General features: G+C 40.9%; 1 protein-coding gene across 1 annotated transcript; it reads left to right on the plus strand.

Annotated features, from left to right (window-relative positions):
• ANXA13 (annexin A13) lies at window positions 1-24,586 on the plus strand. The gene is made up of 11 exons (XM_008934558.3): window positions 1-97; window positions 13,548-13,626; window positions 15,860-15,954; window positions 17,553-17,723; window positions 18,279-18,312; window positions 18,398-18,477; window positions 19,712-19,780; window positions 19,998-20,099; window positions 22,042-22,117; window positions 22,964-23,076; window positions 24,251-24,586. The coding sequence occupies exons 1-11, from the start codon at window positions 83-85 to the stop codon at window positions 24,368-24,370; spliced, it is 954 nt and encodes a 317-aa protein (XP_008932806.1). The 5' UTR covers window positions 1-82; the 3' UTR covers window positions 24,371-24,586.
• Window positions 24,587-25,052: the final 466 nt, after the last annotated feature.

Here is a 25,052-nt window from a genome sequence, read left to right on the forward strand (position 1 = left end):
GTAAAAGTTGACTATTCCATCTGCATGCTTGTTTTACTGAAGAGCAGAAGAGTTGTGTCTTCCATATTCAGGCTAAGCAAAAATGGGCAGTTCACATGTAAGTAGTTATTTAATTTGGATTGTCAAGAATGCAACAATTTCCTGGGTTTATTTTTGTCAATTTTCACTTTAAATGGCATTAATACAGCTGCAAGTGAAGATTTAACCTCAAAAGTTAAAACCTCAGCTTTAAGTCTGTGTGGTAAACTTGTGCGTAGCTGGTAACGTTGCTTCATTGCAGTACATGAATAATGAAATTATTATAACACACAGGTCCTAAGTGTTTTAATGTTCCTTGTGGCTTAGTTAAACAGGGCAGCACACTCATTTTGATAAAAAGAAGTGATGTGTTGGATGTCATGGGAAAACAAATTTTAGTTAATTTAGAAAATTTGTATTGGAACATTTTGAATGCTAAAATAATTCCTTAAATAAATATGAAAACATTCCTGTCCCAAAGGCCAATACTTTGAAAATCTGGCTGTTTATCACAGAACAGTAGGGACAGGAGTAATCTCAAAGTGTGGTGCTTGCAGAAGGGCCTGATTAAAATCCAGGTGTCAGGATTTACTACATTAAATTAGTATATGAATTTTGACTGAGATAATATTGGCTAACATTTGTGTGTCTGAATAATGACATTTAACCTCAAAAAAACATGATTGTCAAAAGCTTGTGTGTGATAGCAGTGAATGATTGGTCCCTCTGAAAGTTAAGTAGCTTGTGCTGAATAAGCTGAGGGGTTTTAGCTCCAATTTTAAAACCAATGGATAAAAGCAATATTTAGTCAGCAATGCATTTTCTCCTTGAATGCTGAAAACCTGTAATTTTACAGTTTATATCAATAGAAGACAGCCTAATTGCTGATACAGGCTAATGTGACATTAGTTTCTCTAAGATTTATAATACTTTGTCATGTGACTGTTTTTTAATTCAAAGTCAGCAAGGCCTTGAAAGATGCCAAGGATCTGGTGCTTGTGGACCAGTTCTGCAGGACATTTTCTTTGGCCGACTGAGCAAGAGAACCCATACATACCATTTGCACAAAGCTCCAGTTACTAATCCAAGGAGCTTTTTGTCTCCCTGTGTATGGGTGGATGGTCCCATCTTGACACCATCTTTTTGCTGACTGGCTGTTTGGATAAGGGGAGAGAAGGGAGCAGTTTAGCAACCTACCAGTGCATAGGAAACAAGGCGAAGCCCCAGGTGCCCACGTAATCACACTTCACAGGGTTGTTGGCAGGTGTCTCCTGAGGGTCCTGGCCCTGGAGAGCCTTTCAATGGACTGAATGTCCACTGAATGCAGTGTAGAGCAAGTGTACTCAACTCAGGTTTAAACTAGCCAGCCAGAGTCTGTCTGTGGTAGGAGTGATCACAGCACTGCATCTCAGGCAGGTTCAGCAGGTGCACGAGCTCCATGCTGGACTAGGTAGCCTTGGATGTAGGTGCAGTACAACAGAGTTGTGCTGTAGGCTACGTTGGGAAGATGTGTGAGCCCATGTTGAAAGAGAATTCCATGACTCATCTGGGAATTGCACCATTCAGTTGTTACTGGGATGTTACAGGTAATCTTGGAGAACTACTAGCACCCGTGTCAGAGAACCACTTCTGGAACAGCCTGAAAATAAAATAAAAGAGTTTTCAGCTGCAGTTTGTTCTTTCTCCTAATCTCATATTTTGCAACCGTAGGCTCATGAGTGTCTTATGCATTGTGTTTTCTAAACCTCCAGAGCAAGTCTTACAAACTCACAGAGGATATACGAAAACCAGCCATAGGGACCACCAGTTTGTCAGCAGATGAGCCAGTAAGCACTTTTTTTATGAAGGATGAAAAGGGCACCTGTTGCTGTTGGATTATGGTGGCTTTGGGAGGCACTGCAATGCACAGGGGCAGCTCCTCTTTTGTGGTCAATACTGGCACTACTGGCTGGGTAAAAATGGGTTGTTTCATTCTGTTGAATAACACATCTCTCCAAAATTTCATCTGCTTTGAAATTTCAGAAGTGAAATTCTTATCAATAGCTTCTGCTGCAAGAAATATAAAATTGATCATCTATATCAAATGAGATATTTTACTTGCTTAAATGGATTTAAGTTTTAAAACTTCTTTTTTTTGTAATGTCATTATTAAATGAAGTTTTCATTGAAAGCTAAGCATTCTTCAGTGAAACGTTCCACTATGTGGATGTTAAAATGGAACTTTTCAGCTATGTCATTTTAAAATGGAGCTTTCATCACAATTAGCATCTTTCTGAACATGTTAATTTGAACAAAAAATCAAATTTGACTGAAAAAAATGCTTTCAGTAAAAATTTTCCAGCCAACACCAACTGTTAGAAGCTGAGTTCCCAACTGCACCTAATGCAACATTATAGCTTGAAATCTGCACAGTTCCAAATCCTTTTTGATCTCTGAACTCAGTCTGGTTCTTTTTTCTACAATCAAGCAGTGTTTTTGATGGCACATCCCTAGAGATTTAAGTTCTCTAATTATTTTATTTATTTTCAGTCTCGCATTAAGCTTATCTATGCTTCTGCTGTCCTTAATATTAAAAGTCAATCCACCTGAAAATCTGGGTTGCTGCTCTGCTATAAGGAGGATGGTTTGGGGACATTTTGGGAATAGCAGCAATGGTTTTTGTTATATGATTTGGAAAGTTTGGTGGATTTTTACTTATGTGAAATGGTGCAATTTTTTTTCACCTTCTGTCTCTCAAAAATACATGAAGACTCTTTATGCATTATTCTGTGATTTTAGTTAGTCTGGGGATGGTGAGTTCTTTGGTTTTAGTTTAGCCATTTTTAGAGATTCTCTGGCATACCTTTGAGTTTCATCTTCTCACTAAAGCAACCTAAACCTTCTGCCAGGGAGGGCTCTGTAATATATGAAGGGGATGGCAGGTTGTTGTGGTTTGAGAACTTTAAGGTAAAAACGTAAGTATAACATGGAGAACATATTCGCCTGAGGAGTCCTCTTGGGCATTAGGTCACAAACATCACAGGGACTTCTCTGTTTCCTATGGACATAACTGCCCTTGTAGAAATGTTTCCTTAGTACAAGTATTACCACAGCGTGATTTTATTATCTCATCACGAAGCCCAACAATTGCTCTTTGTTGCTTCCCCTGGCAGACCAGTGTTCAGTGACAGTCGATTCTTGTTTGGTCCCTGGCCATAAGCCCACAGTCAGCAGAAGACAGAAATAACTTCTTGTTCAGCCACTCAGCACTGGGGAAGAGCTGTAGCAGATTCTTTTCATTCCCATGGTCCCTTTTTACCCAGGATATTTGCTGCTCCTTTTAGGTCTGAGGCTGTCCTGTGAATGCTGCTGTAGTAGGTGTTAACACATGAAAAAATTATGATGCATTTGTGGCAAAAAAAAAAAGAACCCATCTGAAATATCAGTCATTACATTTGTGTTTTACATGATGTAAATAGGTCAAGGAATTATATTTTACAAAAATATAAAAAATTCCGAAGTATCTGGACTCTAATGCTCTTCTCTGTATACAACAGTTTTAGTATACTCTACTAAGTTCTGTTGTTACTGTTTAGGAAATTTTTGTCACTAGACTCTCATCTCCACTGGATAGGTTTATTGGCACAAATCAGTTATGATATCTGGTAGCTCAAGCTTAGATGCCTCAAAAGAGGGACCCTGAACAAAGAAACCCATTGGGCAATTAAACCCTCACAATCTAAACTCCCCATTCCTCATGCAATAGTCCAGACCAGTGGTAATATTATGGTCTGGGGTCTTGTCCCTCTTTATTGGTTCACTGTTTCATTACCACGTGGTTGCCACATGGTCATCTTCATATTGGTTTTGGTCAGTTCTGTAATCCATGTTGTAATATGGTTGGTACAGCTCATATACCACAATCTGTGGCTGTCCACTCCAGCTATTAATTTTTCAGTAAAATTTAAGCTGCTAGGTTTGTCTATTCTAACTATTATTAATGTCCAGGTTGTTCAAGTTTCACTACAATCCATCTTTACTATTATGAATGATCAGATTATCACCTCCAGGTTCCACTATAATCCATCTTTGACTTAAACAACACAGCCATACGGTTTAGATAAGGTTCAACTTGCAGCCCAACAGTTCTAGCTACTTATGTCAAACAAGAACTCAGCCATTTTCAAAATAACATAAAATTTTCAACAGTTGCTATCCAGAAAAATTACTCTGCCTTTATGTTAACTATGACTACTGGCTGAAGCAATGGATCGATTACTGCTGCTTTAGGTGACTCAGCTGACCTAAATGTATCTTGAAACTTCCTCCACCTCCTTCCTGTGATGTAGAAAGTTGTTAGACACAGAAATCTCCAAGTTTCATGAGCACAGTTGCTTTTTTGGACACTAAACATACATATCTGCATAGTAACAGCCCTTCATGTGTCTATGAATATATAGATGGTGTTTAGGTAATGCATATTGCAGAGGAATATTTTAGAAACAGTAAAGGGCCAAGGGGAGAAGCATGTCATCTTGGGGCTTCCCTGATGGGGTGCAACATCCTTCAAGTTATTCTCCTTGTAAATAATAGAGCTTTAAAATACATGAAAGAGTCAGCATGATGTTCCCAAAGATTGTGCCCAAGTATTTCAGCCCTCTCTAGGTATACTTAAGTCATGTTAGCTTTCACACTGGCATACACAAGAATTTACTTCAGTTTCATCACGGTTAACCTACCAGAACTCATCACAAGTCTTAGTTAAAGTAATGAGTGTAAAATTTTTAGTAGGACATAAGAACACTTGAGCCAGGGATTTGGTATCTCAGCTGAAAAAGAGCCAAAATATGCCAGTTTCCAAGTGTTTCCCAACCAGGTATTATGGTCAATAAAATAATAGTAGACAAGTCTGCCCCAGCATAACAGAGACTTGAAATACTAGATTTGTCCAAGGTGAATAAAGCCATTTGTTTGCTTTTTTTATGGCTTCCATTTGCAAGGTAAGTATTAAAAGGAAGTGAAGTGAGGCATGAATCATGACTATCCATAGGCATGGTGTCTTTGAAGATTTCTAGCATCCTTTCCTGCCTTGGCTTCAGCTGCTCCACCAGGTGAGTCAGGCCCTTGTCAACCCCATGTCCCCTCTGCCAGCCCCATGCAGGTGCTGGGTGTGCTCACACGTCTCAAAGGTATCTGTATTTAAGTATCTGGCTTGAACCCTCTAGAAATAAAAACTGCAGTTTTGAAACACTGGCATTCCCACTGCATGGTGCCCTGGTAGCTAACTCTGATTTTAAGAGTACTCCGTATTAAGGTGTTCCACCAGCTACAGAAATGTTTAGAAGCATTTAAAACTGGGCAGTATAAAATTCAGCCATGAGAGAACCACGCCAAACTTATTTTTTTCTCTTAATTGTGGACTTCTCTGTCATGGTGATGAGCATGAATAAATTGGATAAAAAATTAGTCATCAAGTATTATGAGATGTAATATGATATATTAACAACTACTAGAAACAGGAGGGACATTGTAGGAGAAAGATGGTTTTAATTTTGCAGTTTAACTGTCAGAGCATTACCTTCACTGTTGCCATTTGTTTGTAATAGGAAAAAGTAAATGTGATTAATTCTATTAGGATCTCATTGTCACTGTAGGTTTAGTCTCAGATATAGAAAACAGGGTTTGCACCTCTCGGTTTAGAAAGAGTCACAGAGTCATTGCAAAGGCTGTTGAGTAATGAAGTTTAATCCATAAGACTTACATATATTGTATCATCCAGTATAGATTCATATAGAAATTGTTTTGATCTTTATAGCAAATAGACTGTCAGGAACAAGCCAGGATGTTGCTGTCATACAGCTGTTAGACATAAAACAGCTGCAAGGATTTGGGAGAGTGACAGCCTGGCCAGCAGATGGTGGATAGCATTCGGAGAGACTGATACCATTCTCTGAGCAGGCAAGGAGGCAGATGGCAATTTTCCAGTTGCATATTGTGGTTGACAAAAACGTGGTTGAGAAAAATGCTCAAACAAAAAAAAATATGACAGGACAAAAATGACAGGTATGTTTTACAAACTAGGAAAAGAAGGAACCTTGTGGTCAAAAGGACACATGCTGTCTCAAGGTAGCACTTGCTAACTGATACGTCAAAAAGGTGTTTGTCAACCCCACCTCTTTATTACCACAGCACAAACCCTGGTGCTTTCTGATATTGCCCTGCTGCAACGTGCTGCAGCTGTTTGCTTCTGTTTGGTTTTAAATGTTAGTGCCCATTGTCGTGGTTTGAGACTCTTAAAATCCAATTTCCGATTTTAAGCCCCCCTCCCACAACTCACCCCAGTGCGAGATGGGTTTTCCAGACACAAGACTCAATATGTACGCTCTCACCTGTGTACTAAAAGCTTTCACATTTCACATAAATTCCTACCTGAATAATTGAGCCCAATTATTTGAATTTTACTGGAGAGCTTACAGAAGAACCTCTTACTCTGATGCAAGGATGATAGGAGATGGTGAGCACACCATCCACTAATGATGAGATATCCTCACTCTGAATGGCCTTTCCCAGTTAGATGAGACCTGACCCTGCCTACCAGCAATTAACTTTGTTTTTTTTGCTTCTCCGCTATATTAAAGAGCTCTAATATTTGAAAGGTTTTCTTATGGGTGCACCCTCACACTGAAATGAAATGAGTTTTATCTGCTTTTCTGCCCTTTCTGGTTGGCGGTCTGGAGCTTTCTGAGCAGGCCAACCTTTTATCCCCCAGGAAAGTTTGCAGCCCCACACCAAGCTGGCTAACATGAGCACGAGGCACCACAGATCACGAGGCACCAAGGCCCTCATCCATCCCATGGCAGAGCTGGAGGCTCCTGGCAGAGGAGCGATCTTCTGCCTGCTAACTCAGAGAGCTCTCTCATCCACAGCTCTGAGATGTGTGATATGTTTCTCCAGGCTCTTTGCCATGGGTGAGGCAGATGTTGCTTGTCAGGCAGGCTGGATGCTACCACTGAACTGGCTTGTCCTCCTCTCTCTTGGTGTTGATTCCAGTCTCGACTGCATTGTTAGCTGACACAAGGGGAAGATATACTTTCTATTGGAATGCAAAGGTTTAAATAAGGTGACATTATTATTTTTATTTAAGAATAATACACCTTATCTAGTGGTAGAAGGCTGTGACAATTATAGAATCATAGAATAGTTTGAGTTGGTTGTGCTCATACCTTCTGCTGTGATCCAGAAAAATTGACCCAGGTCAAAGGGGCCCAAGGAACCACTGTGATAGGGTGAAAAAAATCTTTACGACTGGCAACATCTGTCTTAGTAACTCAGACTATTGATGAAGTACAAAGCATTAGGTTTTCAGTCCATCTATAGCAGTAGATCAGAATTAAAATACAGCAGCCTACTCCCATGTTTGTTCTTGTGTTTTATTCTTAACAGACAGAAATGCTTGAAATGAATGATGAGGTTTGGGCTGTCATTAAGAGTATAGCTTTTGGTGGGAGTTCAGAGTTTGTTCTGCTTAACAAGATGTTATCCTGACAATGTGTGATGTACTAGAAGGTTTTAATCATAAGATCTAAGACAACATGTCCTTTTTTCCTCCATCCATTACTGTTAGTCTAGTTAATCTTGGATTCCAGTTGCATTATAGCTCATTAAAGACTTCTGCCAGGATAAATAATTAATCTTGGATATGTGTGTGTTGATAAAAAATTAATCATGTAGGTGTTGATTTGCCAGAAGCTGTCTTCTGTGATCCTAGTGTATTAGGTACAGTTTAACTAACGAGGTGCACACCCTTGTATTGTTGTTTCTTATGCTACCAAGGCGACTCCATGGTTTGGGATATTTCCTGGTAGACAGAGAAAACAAATTTTTCCTCTCCACACAAAAGAGAAAGACAGAAAATCATAGAACTGGAAGGCACCTTGAGGTGTCAGCTCACTTATCCATTGCCTACAGCAAGATCAGCTCTGCCTAAACCAATCCTGACAGCTCTAACTCTAGCTGTGCTAAGCTGGAAGAGAACTGGTTCATTAGCGTGAGACTGGACTCCTTGAAGGTCTTTGAACTGGTGACTCAATAACTGTGCATAGTGAGAACCGAGAAATCTCAACAGGTTCCATAGCTTCCTATCTGTGATGGGGTTTCAATTGTTCTGACTTGTCTATTTGGTTTTCTGGTGTTTCTGTCCTTACCTTTGGGATATTATGGATTGTTTGGGGGTTGGCTTCCTGAAGAAACAGAATGCAAGAGGATGTAGAGGAATGCAGTATGTATGTATCTGTCACCCTAGCTAAAAACACTTGAATCCACTGGATAATTTTAGATTAATTTACCAGCAGGTTGTTAATCTCAAAACTAATAGTGCCTGTTATGTTTCTTGAAAATCTTAAGAGAGAGACTATATTAGAAATCCCCTGAACAAAAGACCGAGGCATGAGGTCAACCCTTATAAGACACCAAAGAATCCACACAGTGATAGGTCATTATGCCTGTGTCCATCACAGGAATTGGTTCAGCTGCAGTAGGTGGTAAAGGCACCAAAATGAGCCAGTCAGGAGATGTAAATCTGTAGGAAACCAGGCAGAGGGTCTGCTGGTGCTCGCCTGCTTGGTAGAGAGGAAAGCTCAGATTGTTGCACATGGAACTAGTTTATGTCATTCTTTTTAAAACCTCATTTTTCTCCAGTGCATTTTTGTGAACATAATTAAATATATGTGAAGCATAAGAAAATGTCTGGAAAAACTCTGGTGTGATTGTGTAGCCCACCTCCAGTATCCACTGGTGATGCTCTCAGGTATGTGAAACATCCACACCACATTCATGGGTGCAGGCCCACAGGAGACCACTCGTGTCTGATGGGCAGCAGGCAGCTTACCCTGGGACATCTCTAACAGCACCAGAGACCTATGTTTAGACAACTGAATACTGCCCAGAATTTTATTCCAGACCCCACTCAAGTGCATGAGTTAATGCTGTAAAGAGCATGGCTGGGTCAATCTGCCCTTTCTGTGAAATTTAATTTTTATTTCTGTTAAAAAAAAAAAAGAAAGAAAACAGCAGCAAAAGAGAAGCTTGAAGTTAGACATCCACTAAATAAAGCACATAAAATGGACCTGGCAAAAATAAAGAGCAGGGGTAGGCACTCAACATGCCTGGATAAATCCAGCCCTTTTTAGAGCTTTGCCCAAAGCTACTTAAGCTGCATCTTGACTGTTCTGGTCAGCAGTTACATTCCTGCTGGCTCTTGCTAGTGATTTTCTTGTAAGGGTCTGCATCTGCATATATCCATGTACATTATCAGTTCTGATCTGTGTTAGAGCTGCAGTAGGTGACCAGCATCCCGAGCAGCTGCTCTTTCCATTGTTCTGAGAGTACTCCTCCATAAATCTCTGTTCCTGAGTGTGCTTTTGGCACCTGCATGAGATGATGGAACTGGAAAAATAGCTTTGATTTTTCAAGCTGCATTATCAGCTGTTTTCAGAGAGGGCACATTGTCTCTCTTTTGCAGTATGGGAAGTTACCTGGCATGTTCATGATAGCATTTCTTCTGTTCTTGTCTACTGACAGATGAGCATCTACTGCAAGGTTTGTTGTCTTTTGCTCGAGGAAGATATTAGATTTTGTTTTCAGAAATGTCTGCAATGTATTGCAGTATCCCACCAATTTGAAATACTGATGCCTTGAATCCATCAGAGTTCAGTCCTGCCCTCCACTCCTTTTGCTGATCTTTTTGTTAAACAGTTTCTTTGTGCTTCTCTAAGCATTTTAGACCATCTTCAACTATAAACTCATCTTACAGATCCTTAAAGTGAAATGTAGAAAAACTACTTGATGTGCTTTACAAGTTAGAAGTGTTAGTTTTAGGTCAGCTATAATCTGTCCAGTTTAATAGAAATAAATCTATGGCAATTCTAGCCAAAGTTTCAAGGGAAAAGGATTATTGTCTAAAATAAGCTTGAGTGAGGCAAAAACTATTCAGGTTAAGTTAAAACAAGCCTTGACACAGGCCATAAATACAACTATGCTGGAAGTGAAAAGATTTCTTACCAACAGAACTCTGGTTGCACTAATTAATATAGAACTATTGGAGAGAAATGAGAAGAAAATTAAATCAGTAGATGGAGCCAGACTGATTTTTGAATGCAGGTTCTCTTACATCCTGTGTCCAGCTGCAAAGTCTGTGTTCAGACTGTCCACCTGATATTTCAGACTCCATGTCATGCTATCACCAAAATTGCTAGAACAATTTTAAGTCAGTAAACACTCAAATCTAATCTAAGATCCTAACTCTAAAACAAGAACTATACTAAAGTGATTCTGCCCGTGTTTTTAAAAGAAAAATGCCTACAAATTACAAATGGTATTAAACATTGATTTATTTTCCCATGTATCCCTTACAGGAAAATCCACCTGTCAAAATCCACAGGGTAAGAAGTAGTACAGTTTTGAAACAGCTCCCCCTTTCCTGCTTGGGAACAATACATCAGTGGGCAAGGTCAAGGCCGGGATTCAGCAAGTAGTGGATATTAGCCAGGGCATTTCAGTGACCCAGGCATTGGCCCTGACAGTCACTTACCCAGAGTATCAGGTTTCCTGTCTATACAGCTGATGCTAGTATTACACACAGTACTATAAGAATGGTAACCCTCAGGCACACCACTTAATGTCCTTCAGTGATTTATTTGAAGACAGAGGCTTTAGCAGAGCTTACTCAGTAAATTCGTCTGGTGCTTTAAAACAAACATGTCCTGAACATCATTAAGAAACAGGCCTTCCTTCCCTTCCACATGATTTTTCCCTTGAAATGTTTCTGTATATATATCTTTATGAATCCTCATAAACCTACAATATTATTTCAGTCTCTGGTGTTACCATTTTCCTGCCTGCTTCACCTGTGCTACACACAAACACAACGCCTGCAATGACAGGTTGTACCCAGGAGTTAGGGACTCATCAACCTGAGGATAACTGACCAGCCATCAAGACATAGGAGAGCAAACCACTCTCTCAGTGTCCTGCCATGACATTACCAGGACCAGGTGCATCTGTGGAGGGTTTGAGCAGTGGGAGCTGCAGCGGCAACAGCACTGGCATGATAAGGGCAATTCCCACAGCCCAGCACTTGCTGAGGGGCAAGGCAAGGCAGTACAAACCAGCTCTTGCCTTTCAGTGTTTGTGTAGGTGTTTCTGTCCAGGTTGAATGACTGAAAAGTGGGAGTGAATGCCAGATGAAGTCTCTTTCTTCTCACCAGTGCATCTCCTGCCCCAGGTCAGGAGGCAGTGAATGTGAAGCAACAGTTCTCCCCTCATATTGATGGAGTGAATCTGAGAGTATATAAATTAGAATAGCACTTGGATAATCGCAAAGTAGTCAAATGTCTACATTTGATATGTTAGCACTTTTGTGCCACAGAACTTTCCTTTTTTTTCTGATTTTTCAGCTGCTCCCTTGGTCCTTACGCTTACAAAGAAACTCTTTGCAAACAACTCTAGAATAACTTCAGAAGTGGCTGCCTAACACAGACAGCAAGATCAACCATAAGCATATTGACACTACAGAGCCAAAATAATGATATCTCTCTGGAGCCTTATCTGCTCCAGGCTGAACAACCCCATCTCTCTCAGCCTGCTAGTACATATATTTTGTACATGATGCCACCAAAGGAGAAGCACCTACACCCTAACATCACAGAAAAGAGTGAATGCAATTAATTTTGGATACTAATCGGTGTATCTCTTTTCTAACTTTGTGTTTTTCCCTTTCCATTTTGACCAGTTTCCTGGGAAATTTGAAGACTGTTAAATAAAATCTCCCATTAGAAAATATTGATTACTTATAAGCATTTTATTTCCATGTTGTTTGAAAGGTTTAAAGAACCTTGCGTATGAGCATACAGTAGGATACATCTTTAAAAACAACATTTGTCACAATGATGTGGGAATTAGTGTTAGCTTGTGCTGTAGAGATGAAGAGAAATTATTTTATTGTTGTTGTACCTTACTAATTGTTATAGTTGTAAAAATAACTTTCAGTTTCAGTGAGATGGCTGCACTACAGCAGTAAGTTGTATCCCAGCTACTCACTGCATTGGAAAAGCCAGGTACCCAAATGGCCTTTAGTCTATCACAAAGGTAGATTGGTAAAGCAGTGTAGGGACTGGATTTGGGTTTTCTCCTTGAGAACTGACCCTGAGGGAGGACCCCTTTAGCCAGAGTTGTAGCTCTTTCACCAGAGCTAGAAGATGACAGCATGAAACTTTTTCAGAATGCCAATAAACAGACTTTCAGGCTGTATCTATACTTGCAAATAAAACACGTTTTCTGGCCAGATGGGCACATGGCAGACCATGGCCCACAGCCACATGGCTAAATTCTCTTTATCCCACAAGCTGAATAATGTTGTGCCTAATGTCTTTCAGAAATTGTCTCTACCCTGTGCTATCTCCAAAGACAAGGAGGTTAATCAGCCATTTAACCTCTTCTGCTCCTCAATAGGCCTGTGACATTTTCAGGAAGGCTTAAAAGCAGACTGCCATGCCCTGGGGTATCATAACCCTTAATCAACTGTGGTGTTGCCAGTGCGTGGCAGCCCTGCCAAGCAAGTAGCCTGATCCTCATGTTGCCATTTGAATAGTAATGCCAAAGCACTTGCAGTTCCCATTTAGACCCCCTGGAGTCCATGGTCTATATATAGTTTCCCTTGATTTCCAAGCCTAAGACCTATGTTTTAGTACTATTTTAGAGTTTAGGCATTTAAGAGATCTGATTAATAATATTACAGTGGTTGAAATTGTTGCTGACCTCGTGGTCTCAGAGAATTCTACCTTTGTCTGAGAAACAGCAGAATAGAGGATATAGGAGCATTTCAACCTTTGTGATTTACAGCTTGTCAGATTAGAAGCACACAGAGTTTTTTGTTTACACTGATATGTCAAGCTATAAACTGCAGCTATGGCTGTGGACTTTGAGTTATTTTCCCAAACAGGTTTAGCTGAAGGTAGCCACATCCTAATTTTCCAAAATAATAAAAATACAAATAAATAAAAATAAAAAAAAAACCAAATAAACAAAACCCCCAACAAAAAAACAGCTTTAGCATGTCATATATCTCCAATTATCTTGTTTGCATCAATGCATCAACAAAAGAAAGGTTTTCAGGACCACTTTTTGTTCAGAACCTGGTTCTGTACGCACCTGCCAAGACTTTTGTATTTGCCTGTTGTTAAAGTGGTACAAGCAAATAATATTTGATCTGGCATGAAGATGCCTAATATGAAGTTATTACCCTTAATTATTTGAATTAGCCAGAACTGGCAGAACAAAGTTATGTAAGTTCAGCACTGTGTGTCACAAGGTGACAGCTATTTGTGGATCCATTCAAGGAGCCCTAGTGACAAGTATAGTATTTCGTCAAAGCCCAGTGTGAACTTCAAGGTTTAGATGGTGTGAACAAAGATCAAGCAAAAACCAGGCCCAAACTGCTGTCATTCTAATGCAAAATTGTTTTCCATGTGTCTGTTGTGCCTCTGTCTTTCTAGTCAAGCCATAAACACCATCATCATGGTTTTGATGCAGAGCGAGATGCCAAGAAAATACACAGTGCCTGCAAAGGAGCAGGTAAGAAAGTTCTTGGGTTTTGTACAAAAGGCAGTTAATATTATAAAGAGCATGTACATTAACTTAAGGCAAAACAACTGTTCCAATGAGTTTAAGGTAATCTTTATGCTTTCTGTCACTTACTGACTCAAAGAACATTCACACCCATGAAGATAAAAGGGAAGGGAAGCCAGCTTGTTTCTCAAAGACTGGTAAGGTCTAGTTTGTTAATTACTTGGCTCTAGAGAATTGGGGTAAACATACTATTTGTATATATATATCCCTGTGCTAGGAACATGAAGATGCCAAGATTGATATCACAGTTGTGAGGTCCTGCTAGTCAGGGCAGATTTAGGTCATGGTTATATGTCCTTTCCCAGGCTTTCAAGGAACCAGTAAAAAACATCACCACCTCTATCTTCACCACCGTTAGTGTGTTCATCAGAGCCCACTACAACTCTATCAACTGAAAGGAATATACAGTTCTTTCAACCTACACCACTGATTTTTAACAAAAAATATTGGCTCCCACCATCTTCTGAGGTAGTTTGAAGTAAGCTGCCTGACTGTGCACTAATGTGAGTGAGGAATGCACAGCGTTTCATGGCATCCTCAGGTCCACAGAGGTGACAATGTCCAGTAGAGGATAAACAGCCAGGCAGCACGTGAGATCAATAAGTTATTAATTCATTCCAGGTCTTTGCAGAGTAAACATGTATTTAAGCAATTCTTCCTGGTATAGCACTGAGATTAAGAATCAGCTAGTTAAGTGCTAAATTTCAGGAACTTTTCCTGTCTTATCAATTGAGCCCCTTCAAGACAGTTCCCAGAGGACTCTCCTCCAACTGAGAGCTTAACCCCACATTGTCAGAGAGGAGTATACTTCCTTCTAAAGTTGGACCATATCTTCTGCCTCAGTTCTAAGCAGGAAGAACTGGGCAATATGTCCAACTGGCAAAAGCTGTCCTGCATGTACCTGGTGGTGAGATGAGGCATGAAAATGCATCAGCTGTTGCTGAATGCCAGAATAATTTGTAATTTTATCCTTTGTACTGGTTGCTACTCAGGCACCCTTGTTGGTCCCTGCTCCCAAAACACTGAGGCACAGTACAAAGTGCAGTAGGTGGGTGCAACAGATGGAAAAGCACAAGGAGAGCATGGGGCAGTGTCCACCAGCAGGATGTGCATCAGCAGACCTGGCACATGGCTTGACGCCTTTGATCTGCTGTCTAAACTCTTTGCATGCTATAGGCATTTTGGCAGTGCTGGGTCATATGCCTCTCCTGATTCAAATTCTCCATTTCAATACTTGTCTTGAAGAAATAATGCCTGAGTCAAGCTGCTGGCCCTTAAATGGAAGTGCACTAGGACACCTGTGTTAATGCAATAGCTGCTCTATTGTGTCTTTTGGACATCCAGGTAACATGACCGTCTCTTTAGCCACAGAATGCCTTCCAGAAGCTCTGTTCAGTTCAAACATCTGTTTATATGGCTGAGGGCAAGGAAAGTACAAGAACAAGGTCATTGCCTTTAGTAAGCTTCTTCCACCAACTGCATAAGTTACAGCTCAAAGCTGACTGAGGGCTTTTCTCCTGGAGGGGTGCTGCATGTTCAGTTCCCCTGTGTGATGGGCACCACATCAGCTGCATCTCTCTGGGCATCCCGTGCGTTGCACTCTTTTTGCCAAGCAAAGCAGCTTCAGCAGATTCAGACCATCAAGGCTGGTTCTGGCTCCTCTTCCTGACTCCATTTAACAAAAACTGATTTTGTACAGGCTGTACATCCAGGCTGTGGGTTAATGAAGCTGATTCAAAGACATCCTCATCTACCCCAGCCTCTCACCCCACACCCCTCCTTCTGTTGTGCCAGCATAACAGTTCACACACTTAAACTGGATCTGATGACTGATTCCTTGGGACTACTCAAACAAGTATTGTCACCAAAAATATGTATGCCTATGGGCACTGGCATAACCCTGATTTTAGGAGCAGTGTCTGACCTTCTTAAACTGAAGACTCAATTTCCCTGATAAAATATGAACAGCATGAGATGGTGAATTTTTATTTTATGGTCTGAACATTGTATCTGACTAAGTTAAATTTATCCTCAAAAGAATGTTAGATGTTACAAATCCTAAGGGTGGAGCCAGTGGGGATATATGTACAGCAATTTCTTTTCTCTTTAGAGATCATATTTTCTTTCTTCTGCATTAGATTCCTGATAGAATAATTCCTATGCACAACTTCTTTTTCAGGAACTGATGAAAAGAAAATTATTGAAGTCTTGTCAAGTCGAACATCGGAGCAGAGACAACAAATAAAACAGAAGTACAAGGCTCTGTATAGCAAGGTATTTTGAAATAAATGGCCTCTCTGCTTCAAACCTCATGCCTCTAGAAATACATGGTATAGGCCTCTGCTTTTGAAAATACCAAGGGCACAGCAGATTTAAGGAGGACACCAGTTAGTTTCTGATTCAGCAATTTATTTTATCTCCTAAAATACTGATTATATTTCTAATTTTATGCCTCAGTCTTCTTGAAATCAGCCTTAACCAGATTAGAGCATTTTAATCAAAGTTGGGAGAGCTATAAAATAATTCATAGCTGAAATACAAAATATTTCAGCTTGTGCTCATCTTCAGCACATTCAGAAAAAAAGTTAATGTAAAAGGGAAATTTTAAGTCAGAGTCCCACTGAGACCAGATGCAAATTCAAAGAAACTATTTGATCTTGTACAATTACCTTTTATTCCAGTCTTGAAGTAAAACATGTTGCAAAACTAAGAAGTCTCATTAGGCACTTGAATTCTGCAGGAGGAAGTATAGACTGCCTTAATGATTTTGTGTGCAAGAAAATAAAACCTTCCATAATATTATTTCAGGAAACAGCTGAATCCTGCAGAGCTCATTATTAAATTGGTATTTTCCTAAGGTCTGCTTGCTCATTAGTCATTAATCGGTGTCAATAAGACAGTCAGCACTGAATCTGAAAGCCTTCTATATGTAAAATTTACAGCAAGCATGATATAGATTTTCATTCCATAACTACTATGGATTTAGTTCTATAATGAGGATTAATAAAAGTAAGCATCAGAAATGAGCAAATGTCTTGAGACTTCCCAGTTACATCAACACGTATCAACCTTTCTCCCTTGCCTGGGCATCGTGAATCTCTCAGGAAGGAGACACAAGTTGTACCATTTCACCCTCCTGATTCTCCAGGAACTTGTAGGGTTCATGGTGCCTGCATTGATGGCAGCCTCTGACTTGAACACATGTGTTCACTTGGGGTTGTGTAAGAGGGAATTTAATAACTTCTCGTTCATTTTTCTGAACTTGTCAAGTGCTTCCCATACTACAGGAAATGTTAACTGCAGATACATTGTCAGCAGGCATCCTCAGCTTACACACTGGCTAGTTCTTTTCCGAGGTCTCTAAATTTTGAATTAAGTAGATCACATCCAAGAAGGTTGATTTTTTTTTTTTTGGATGGGAAAAAATGCTGATTGCTTGGCACCAAAGCACTTTGCAAAAATTTGTTGTTTTTTCCAATAAGTTAGTTTTAACCAAAAGGTTCCTAAGTTTGATCCCTTCTGTGGCAGCTCTTTCCAAGCAGGAAGCTTCTGTGTTTTGCTTCAGTGTAAACTTCTGCTAAGCTTTTAAGAACACTAGTTTGCATTTGTTTAAACAAATAAGAGTAAAAACTAGACTGATATTGACTGGTATTTGAAGATGGGACAATCATTTCATTCAATCTGAAACCAAAACTTTCAGGGAACTTATTTTGCAAAAAAAAAAAAGTGCGTATTTTAAGGCCTTGTTTTAATATTTTTGTCCCTTTGCGGTACAGAAGAAGCTTTTGAATCATTAAATTCCCCCAAACAAATAAAGAAACCCTCTAATCCCACCTCAGCTTTTGTGCTAACCCTCCTGACTGTCCCTGCAGGAGATGGAAGAGGACCTGAAGGGAGACCTGAGTGGGAATTTTGAAAAGGCTGTGCTGGCTTTGCTGGACCTGCCCTGCGAGTACGAGGCCCGAGAGCTCCGGAAGGCGATGAAGGGCGCTGGGACGGATGAGTCGCTGCTGATTGAGATTCTCTGCACACGAAACAACAAGGTTGGGACACCGTGTGTCACCTTCCTTAGGTAGCAGGGCAAAGAGCTCGCCGAGAGCATCCACCTGGGAGGAGAAGGAGGGATCAGCCCAACTTCCACGGATGAAGTGCCTCTTGTCAATGGCTGCAGTAATAAGATTGCCACACTAGAGCCAAAATTCCTGCAGGAGTTAAGAGCAATATAATTTAAATTTCTTCCTTGGTCCTACTCCTATCTCCTGTGGCTGGCACGGAGGCAACACTGATGAGAGAAAAATCCCTGGATATGTGTTAAAGGCAGCTTTGGCACTGCTCTAGTGGTTCAGAGGTATAGGAATGAAATCCTACTGAAAAAGCCCTTTAGCTCTCACCTAGATGCAGGGGAAAGGAGAGGAACACCTGCATGAGTCAGATATCCCTCAAAGTGCTGTCCTGAACCAGGGAACCTATGGCTTCTCCCATCCCCATGGTTGCTACACCTCACACAATATGGGCATGGTACTGATTTGCTGGTGTTTTGTTTGCTTATTTATTAATTAATAAAATTTTTTTATATTTTTTTTTTTTAATTTGTCCAGGAAATTGTAAACATAAAAGAGGCCTACAAACGGCGTAAGTAGTTTTATCTTTCAAATATCTTCATTTAAAGTTTTTATCGCTGGGTGAGCCCTCATAGATTTTTTTTTTTTCTTCCCAGTGTTTGATAGGGATCTAGAGTCTGACGTTAAAAGTGACACAAGTGGCTCCCTACGGAAGATATTAGTCATGGTGCTGGAGGTAAGGCTGGGGGCTTTCCTTTTATGTGGCTACCTGACAGAGATATTTCCTTTTTTTGATCCTGTCTTCCCTAAGTAATCATAATAAGTATTAGCTGGTATTTATAATAGTGTAGTTATGATGCATAGTATAATAATGAGGTTATTACAATAAACAGAAGGCATTCTTCAGTATAAGAGCCTTTTATATCTAGAGCTTTTTAATATATAATCAGAAGTTATAAAGCCAGAAGGAATTTTATAAATTTTGATACTTTGAAAATAACAGTATTGTTTTATTATTATTTATAGCAGAGTAATGGCTAGAATACTCATTTGAGGTCATGGCCCCATTATGCTGATTTTTTCCCCAAACCAGCAAAATCTTATTTCCATCTCAGATAAGTATTTTAGAATTCAGATAGATATAGAACAAGTAAGATAGAGATTGCTGTTACGTTAGTTTTCCATTCACCAAAAAAGCATATTTTCCATTAGAACACACTTTATTTTAAAGCCGTTTCATGAAACAAAGCAAAAACCCAGTATCTTCATAAAGACACACTATGACTAAGAAAAATAGGATCACACCTAGAAAGGCAATGTGGTAGCCAGACAGATCTGACAGCCCTGGGAAATGAAAAGACTGGATAAATATAAGAAGCTTTAAAGATGTAACAGTCACATCACTAAATACATGACAGTTAAGATTCTCATTCGGAAAGTATTGATACAACTCTTTTCAATCTCCTAGAGTATATTTTCAGGAGTGGCAAATACATATTATTCATATATTCTTTTTCATAGATCAGTCCTTCATATTTTCTCCCAGGCGGGTGAACACTTAGGGTATATAGGTTAGTCAGGAAAACATTTTGCAGTTATTAGGGCATATCCAGCACTGTGAAAACTGTCTGCACTTCACTGCAAGTGCTGGGAACCTTCCTGCTCCAGAAACATCAGCGTTTGCAATCTCATTAGGGCCCAAGCACACAGCAAATAAAACTAGGAGATAAACCCTATCACACAGGCAACAAAAAGTCAGCAAAACCGGGGGCTGTGGTGAACACGAACGGATGGTTCAAAGCAGCAGCACCGAGTCCCACCGTGCCCATCACCAGGCACTTGTCAGCAGATGGCAGCAAAACTATAACCAAAGTATTCGTGAGGCCCACAAGCCGACCGTCTTCCCTTCCACTAAGATATGTAACCAGCACTTGTTTGGGTTTTTTCTGTAGTCATCTCTTTTTCTCTAGGCAACCCGAGATGAGAGCGAACAGGTCAATGCAGAGCTCGCTGAGCAAGATGCCTCAGATCTGTATAAAGTAAGTGCACTTGGGGGAAAATCCCCATTTGCCCCATGCTGTGCAGCAAGGGCTGCCTCAGGATGACTAAACACACCAAGCATGGGAGCAATGACAGTGTAAGGACATGAAAAAGGGGGGCTCAGGCTGGAGCTTGGTGGATCAAGGGCTCTGGCTGACTTCTTGTCTCTACTGTGAATAAACAAGTGCTTCAAAAAAATAACATGTGATTTTGAAGGCAGGAGAAGGCCGTTGGGGGACAGAGGAGCTGGCTTTCAATGTGGTCCTAGCAAAGAGGAGCTATAGTCAACTGAGAGCTACTTTTCAAGCCTATGAAAAGGTGAGTTATTATCTTCTGCAATGTGGGTTGCATAGGGCCTGACATGTAGGTGCAGACCCTAAAATGACATTTAATGATCTGAAGGGACCTTTTCAACCTAAATAATTCTGTGTAGAGTGGACAATCCATTCTTTGTCATTTTATAACTTCTTGGATGCTTTAAGAATTTTGGAAAACATTTTTATACAATTATATCCTGAGTTTACAGAAATAATGGATAAAAGCTGAATCTTTTGCCACTGAAGAACCTATTCCCCTTCATAATCTACACAACATCCAGCCAAATAAATGTCACAATGTTGTTTCCTTCCCACAGCTGCACGGCAGTGGGTGTCCCTATTCCTACAGCAAAGGGACAGGTTCACAAACTGCTGCCCTGAAGCAAGGTTTTGCTTTTCTGGTCTTTTCCTCTCCTCCTAAGCAGAACCTGTCAAGGTCTCTCCTCCTGACCCCCACACTTCACACCTCATATTGGTTGGGCAGAAGCACAGCAGAAGCTTCCTCTCTGCCCACGCTGGGCAGACAGCTTGTGCAGGTGCTTTGCTGTGCTTTCCTCTGTCTCTGAACATAAGGCAAAATAGGCAGCAGGATCCTGGCTGTTTGGTACTTCTCCTGATGTCACCCACCAAGGCATTTTACACATGCTTGGGCCTGGACCTCCACTGAGATATCTTGCCTGGAAATTACCTCAGAAAGAAAAAGCCGTGGGAGATCCAAGGTCCTTCTCCTGGCAGCGAGATGGAAGCTCAGCAGTGATGTTTATTCTTAGGAAAGAGTCCCCCTCCAGCCTCTGGCTCACAGTCCTGAACTTCCCTGGGATGACTCAGAGTTCATCAGAAAACTGTAACCCTGGGCACTGAAGATGAAAAAAGCTCCAGTCAAGGCCATATTTCAGTGTCAGCATAATAAGGAACCGATAGTTGGGAAAATGTTTGCAGCTTAATCCAAGTTTTGGTTTGTTGCTGGCAGGAGAACAAACCCAGTCACAAACTAATACTCTCTCCCTCAGAGTGGCCCAAACCCTGAGGATTCATTTAAATGCTCCAATAGCCAAGCTACCTTGGCTTTTTGGTTCCTAAAGCCAAGAGATTGGGTTGCCCAAACCAATTTACCACATCCTGCCTGGCTGTACTCGAAGTAGAAGTGGGGCAAGATTAGAGTAATGCAAAAATCGGTCCTCCTCTGCAGTTGGAGAGATAAATAGGGCAAGATCTAAACCAGGTTGGTTGCCTGCAAAACTTTAACCTAAATCCTCAGAAGGTGTCCTTACTGTCTTGTGTGCATGGTGTCCCAGCTCTGACCTAAAAGTTCAATGGAGTCTTGAATCATGCAGGGCCATCCTGATAAGCAAAACAGAGAAAAGTAAAAGACTTTGAGGTTCCTGAAGTTCATAAATGTCAGGATAAACTCTGTTTTGAAGTGGTAGTCTGCTTTCCCCCTTTCCTAAAGAATAATATAAAAACTTGGGGACAACTGCAGTGCTTGTAAACTTTCCCTGGGAAGCCAAAGACAATAAGTAACAAAACTTCATAGAGCTGGTAAAGCTCCAAAAATTATCTTATTTGTGTGGGAGCCATCCAGAGCCTTTGACAGAGTGGCTACACAAAGCTCAAACAGTTTCTCCTGACTGGGGGTCACTCAAGAAGAAGCTGCAGTTTCTTTGTCCTAGAAGCTGCCAGACACATGTGACTGATGTAGGTTATCCATCTCTTAACCACTGTGCCTTGCCTGGCTGCATAGACCCTCTCTTGGTGCCAGTGGCTCTGTGAGCACTTACACCAGAGAGGAACTTCATTTGCCCTTGAATTACTCCCCTGGAAAGACTGTAAAGGATCTGAATTGGCCTTTTTCCATTGGATCCCAAATCTGATGCTGGTTTTATGGCAGTGAGATGACATGTTCAGACAGCAGCTCTTATGGCTCCTTTTTGTTGTCCTTGTAGGTGTGTGGGAAGGACATAGAAGAATCCATTAAAAGTGAAACGTCTGGAGACTTGGAGAAGGCTTATCTGACTCTTGGTAAAAAAAAAAAAAACAAACAAAAACGAACAGTTTCAAGACCTTTCTTTTCTAGTTCTTGCAATGACCTGACATTGCTTGTTGGGGATCTGAGTACAGCTTGGCAACAGCCATTGAGATAGCCCTAAACTGAGCTGATATATCTGTCAGGAAAAAAAGAGGCAGTTTTCAATAGTGATTTGGACTCCTTGGTTTCAGAAATAACCAACCAGATGGTTCTCTATCCCCACAGCTAAATTATTTACCCTCTAACAGAGAACAGCCACCTCCAAGCTGCCCCTGAGACCTGGGCTGCTGATAATTCCCAGCAGATTCCTGGGCATCATAGAAGAGTGCTGGCCAACCACAGAAATGTACAGGGTCCTCAACAGCAATTTAGTACTAGGGTTGACTGTGACTGATATTTAAGCCTGTGCCCTGTCTCTAGTTGGCTTACTGGTTTTGCTGTTATCCATCTGGATCTAGGATTTCCCGGATCTTCTCCCTGTGATCTACAGAGTGAGCAGCTACCCCAAGAATAGATGGGCAAGAGGAACATCAGAGGGGAAAATGCTCATTCTCATTTATGTCATTTTCACTGTGGAATGGCAGAGTACTCAGTGCTGATCTCCCTGTGTAACATATTTTCCCTGTGGAAAAATTGTGTGTCCCCATTCCGACTCCAAGATTTCTCCTTGCATACTGATAGAGACCAGTCTCAGAATTAAAGCCCTGCCAGCTCATATGTCTGAGCATAAACCCTAGAGAGTTTCCTTTATTTCTTCCTTATTTATTTACTGCTGCTTGAAGATGTATCACAAACTATAAATATACAAGTATAATGAGGCCTCTTACTGTTTTCTCTAGTCAGCTGTGCCAAAGACTGCCCAGGTTACTTTGCCACACTTCTGCACAAGTCGATGAAAGGAGCTGGGACTGATGAAGAGACCTTGATTCGCATCCTTGTGACTAGGTCTGAGGTAGGGTATCCTGCATCCTGTAGTGCCTCACATCAGTTCTGGGAGAAATACAAATGTAGAGGGTATGGAGTGAGTCCTGATAGATCATGTGCTCAGTAAACCCTTTTCAGCCCAATGACATCAGTGGTCACACTCTGCTTCTGTACCCAGGCGACTCTAGTTTTGATATTAAATCTATTTCTGTTTTCAAAAGAACTAAACCAGGAAGCATGCAGGCAATTTCAAGTGGAGTCAACTGTACCTGGTTAAAACTAACCCATGGGGAGGTCTGGCCCCAACAGAATGTATAAAAGTAAATTCCTAGTTAAGTAATGATGAAGCAGCAGTTCCCAAACTGAGAATTGCTTATAAACATATGCTGCCAATTTTCTCTGATTCCAGCTGGGAAAAACAGATGGGGAGGAGGGAAGGAAAATAAAAAGCCAAAAGAGGTAACTGTCATTCTGAAAAGCACGAAACTTCACAAGACATTTGAAATTTTAAGCACAATCTTTAAGTCTTCCTTGTAAACTCTGTAGGTTGTAACTTCAGGTCTGTTTCAGTCGACATAGAGGAAGAGCCTTTCAAAGGGACAGGGAGAGCATATTTCCCTATGATCCACACTGTGAGAAATTAGGCTCCAGGGTACTCTCTCTGTTAAGACACAGTCCAATCATTATAACATTTAAAACCTGCAGTGACAGAGATCAGATCTGTGCCCTAGGTGCCTTTTCACTGGAAATCTCAAGACAAGGAGTTTTCTTCTCCCCCCCCCCCCAGTAGTAACTAGAAAATTACTAAAACCCTCTTTTAGCCATACTCCTGGAAGTCCCTCTTTCCCTGCTTGCCGCCATGGAATGGCTTCAGGAGTTCACAGCAACCTGTGTGTGTTTTCCCAGTACCAACACTGTGCCAGCACCTCTGGGCAGAGATTCCCCAGTCACCTGGCATGGCTTTCCACACAGGCCCTCTTCTCAGTTAGCATCCCCTCACCACACCATCTGATGCGAGCTTACTTCAAATCTGAATGTTAAGCTGAAAGTCCTCCAAGATTTTTAGACCTCCTGCTTTCTCCTGTCCTCCTCCCACCAGGTGTGGTGAACCTTGGATCAGACCCCCGGGGTCCTGGTAGGAGCAGGGCATATTACTCAAAGCATGCATTTCTCTTCTGAAGAAGCTCTTCTTGTCTCCTCAGAGCGACCTGCCAGCAATAAAGGAGAAGTTCCAGCAAATGTACAAGAAGCCATTAGCTGAAGCTGTCCGATCCGATACCTCTGGGGACTTCAGAAAGCTGCTCCTGGCAATTTTGCACTAAAAAGCCACCAAGAACGAAGAGGCATGCTGAGCAGCCACCTCTTGATTAGTTTCCAAAATAGCATCCAAAAAATGTGGCATTAGCACAAAGAAAAAATCCAATTTATTTTCTTTCCAACTGGGAAATGTGTTGCCAAGTAATGTTGGATGTGAGGTTTATGTTATGGCTATCTTGCCAAATGTCCTTAAGCAATAAAGCCATGTTTAAAAAAATGGATCTAAATTGACCTCTTTGTGTTTGCATATGTGGAGGAATCTTCTGTCATTGTTTCTTCTGGGTAGATTTTCTGTCTTTCTCTCATTCTGAATATTATCCCTATTCTCTCCTCGATTCAATGGATGGTATGTCATGCTGTTACAGTCCTGCCAAGAGAAAATGGATAGTAATTTCTTCTCAGCTAATTATCACAGCTCTTTAAACAACCTGAAGGCTGTGAATTAAGGATTTAAGTCAGGACCTGATTAAAATCCTGCTGTCAGCAGGGAAGGCCAGAGTGATTTCCCTGGCTGTGAGTTGCCCTTTCAGCATAGTCACCTCCTAAGTTTTTCCATGAAGGAGATAAGGACTTGCAGTCCCCATCAGCACCACCTCCTGGGATATGGTGCAGGAGAACAGCAGGGAAACAGATAGGGCTTTCATGAGGTAGATCTGTCAGGCAGGGAAATACTGTTCCCAAAACAGC

Source organism: Manacus vitellinus, unplaced genomic scaffold, assembly GCF_001715985.3.
Source record: "Manacus vitellinus isolate BGI_N305 unplaced genomic scaffold, ASM171598v3 scaffold_1_pilon, whole genome shotgun sequence".
In the NCBI taxonomy this organism is placed as follows: Eukaryota; Metazoa; Chordata; class Aves; order Passeriformes; family Pipridae; genus Manacus; species Manacus vitellinus.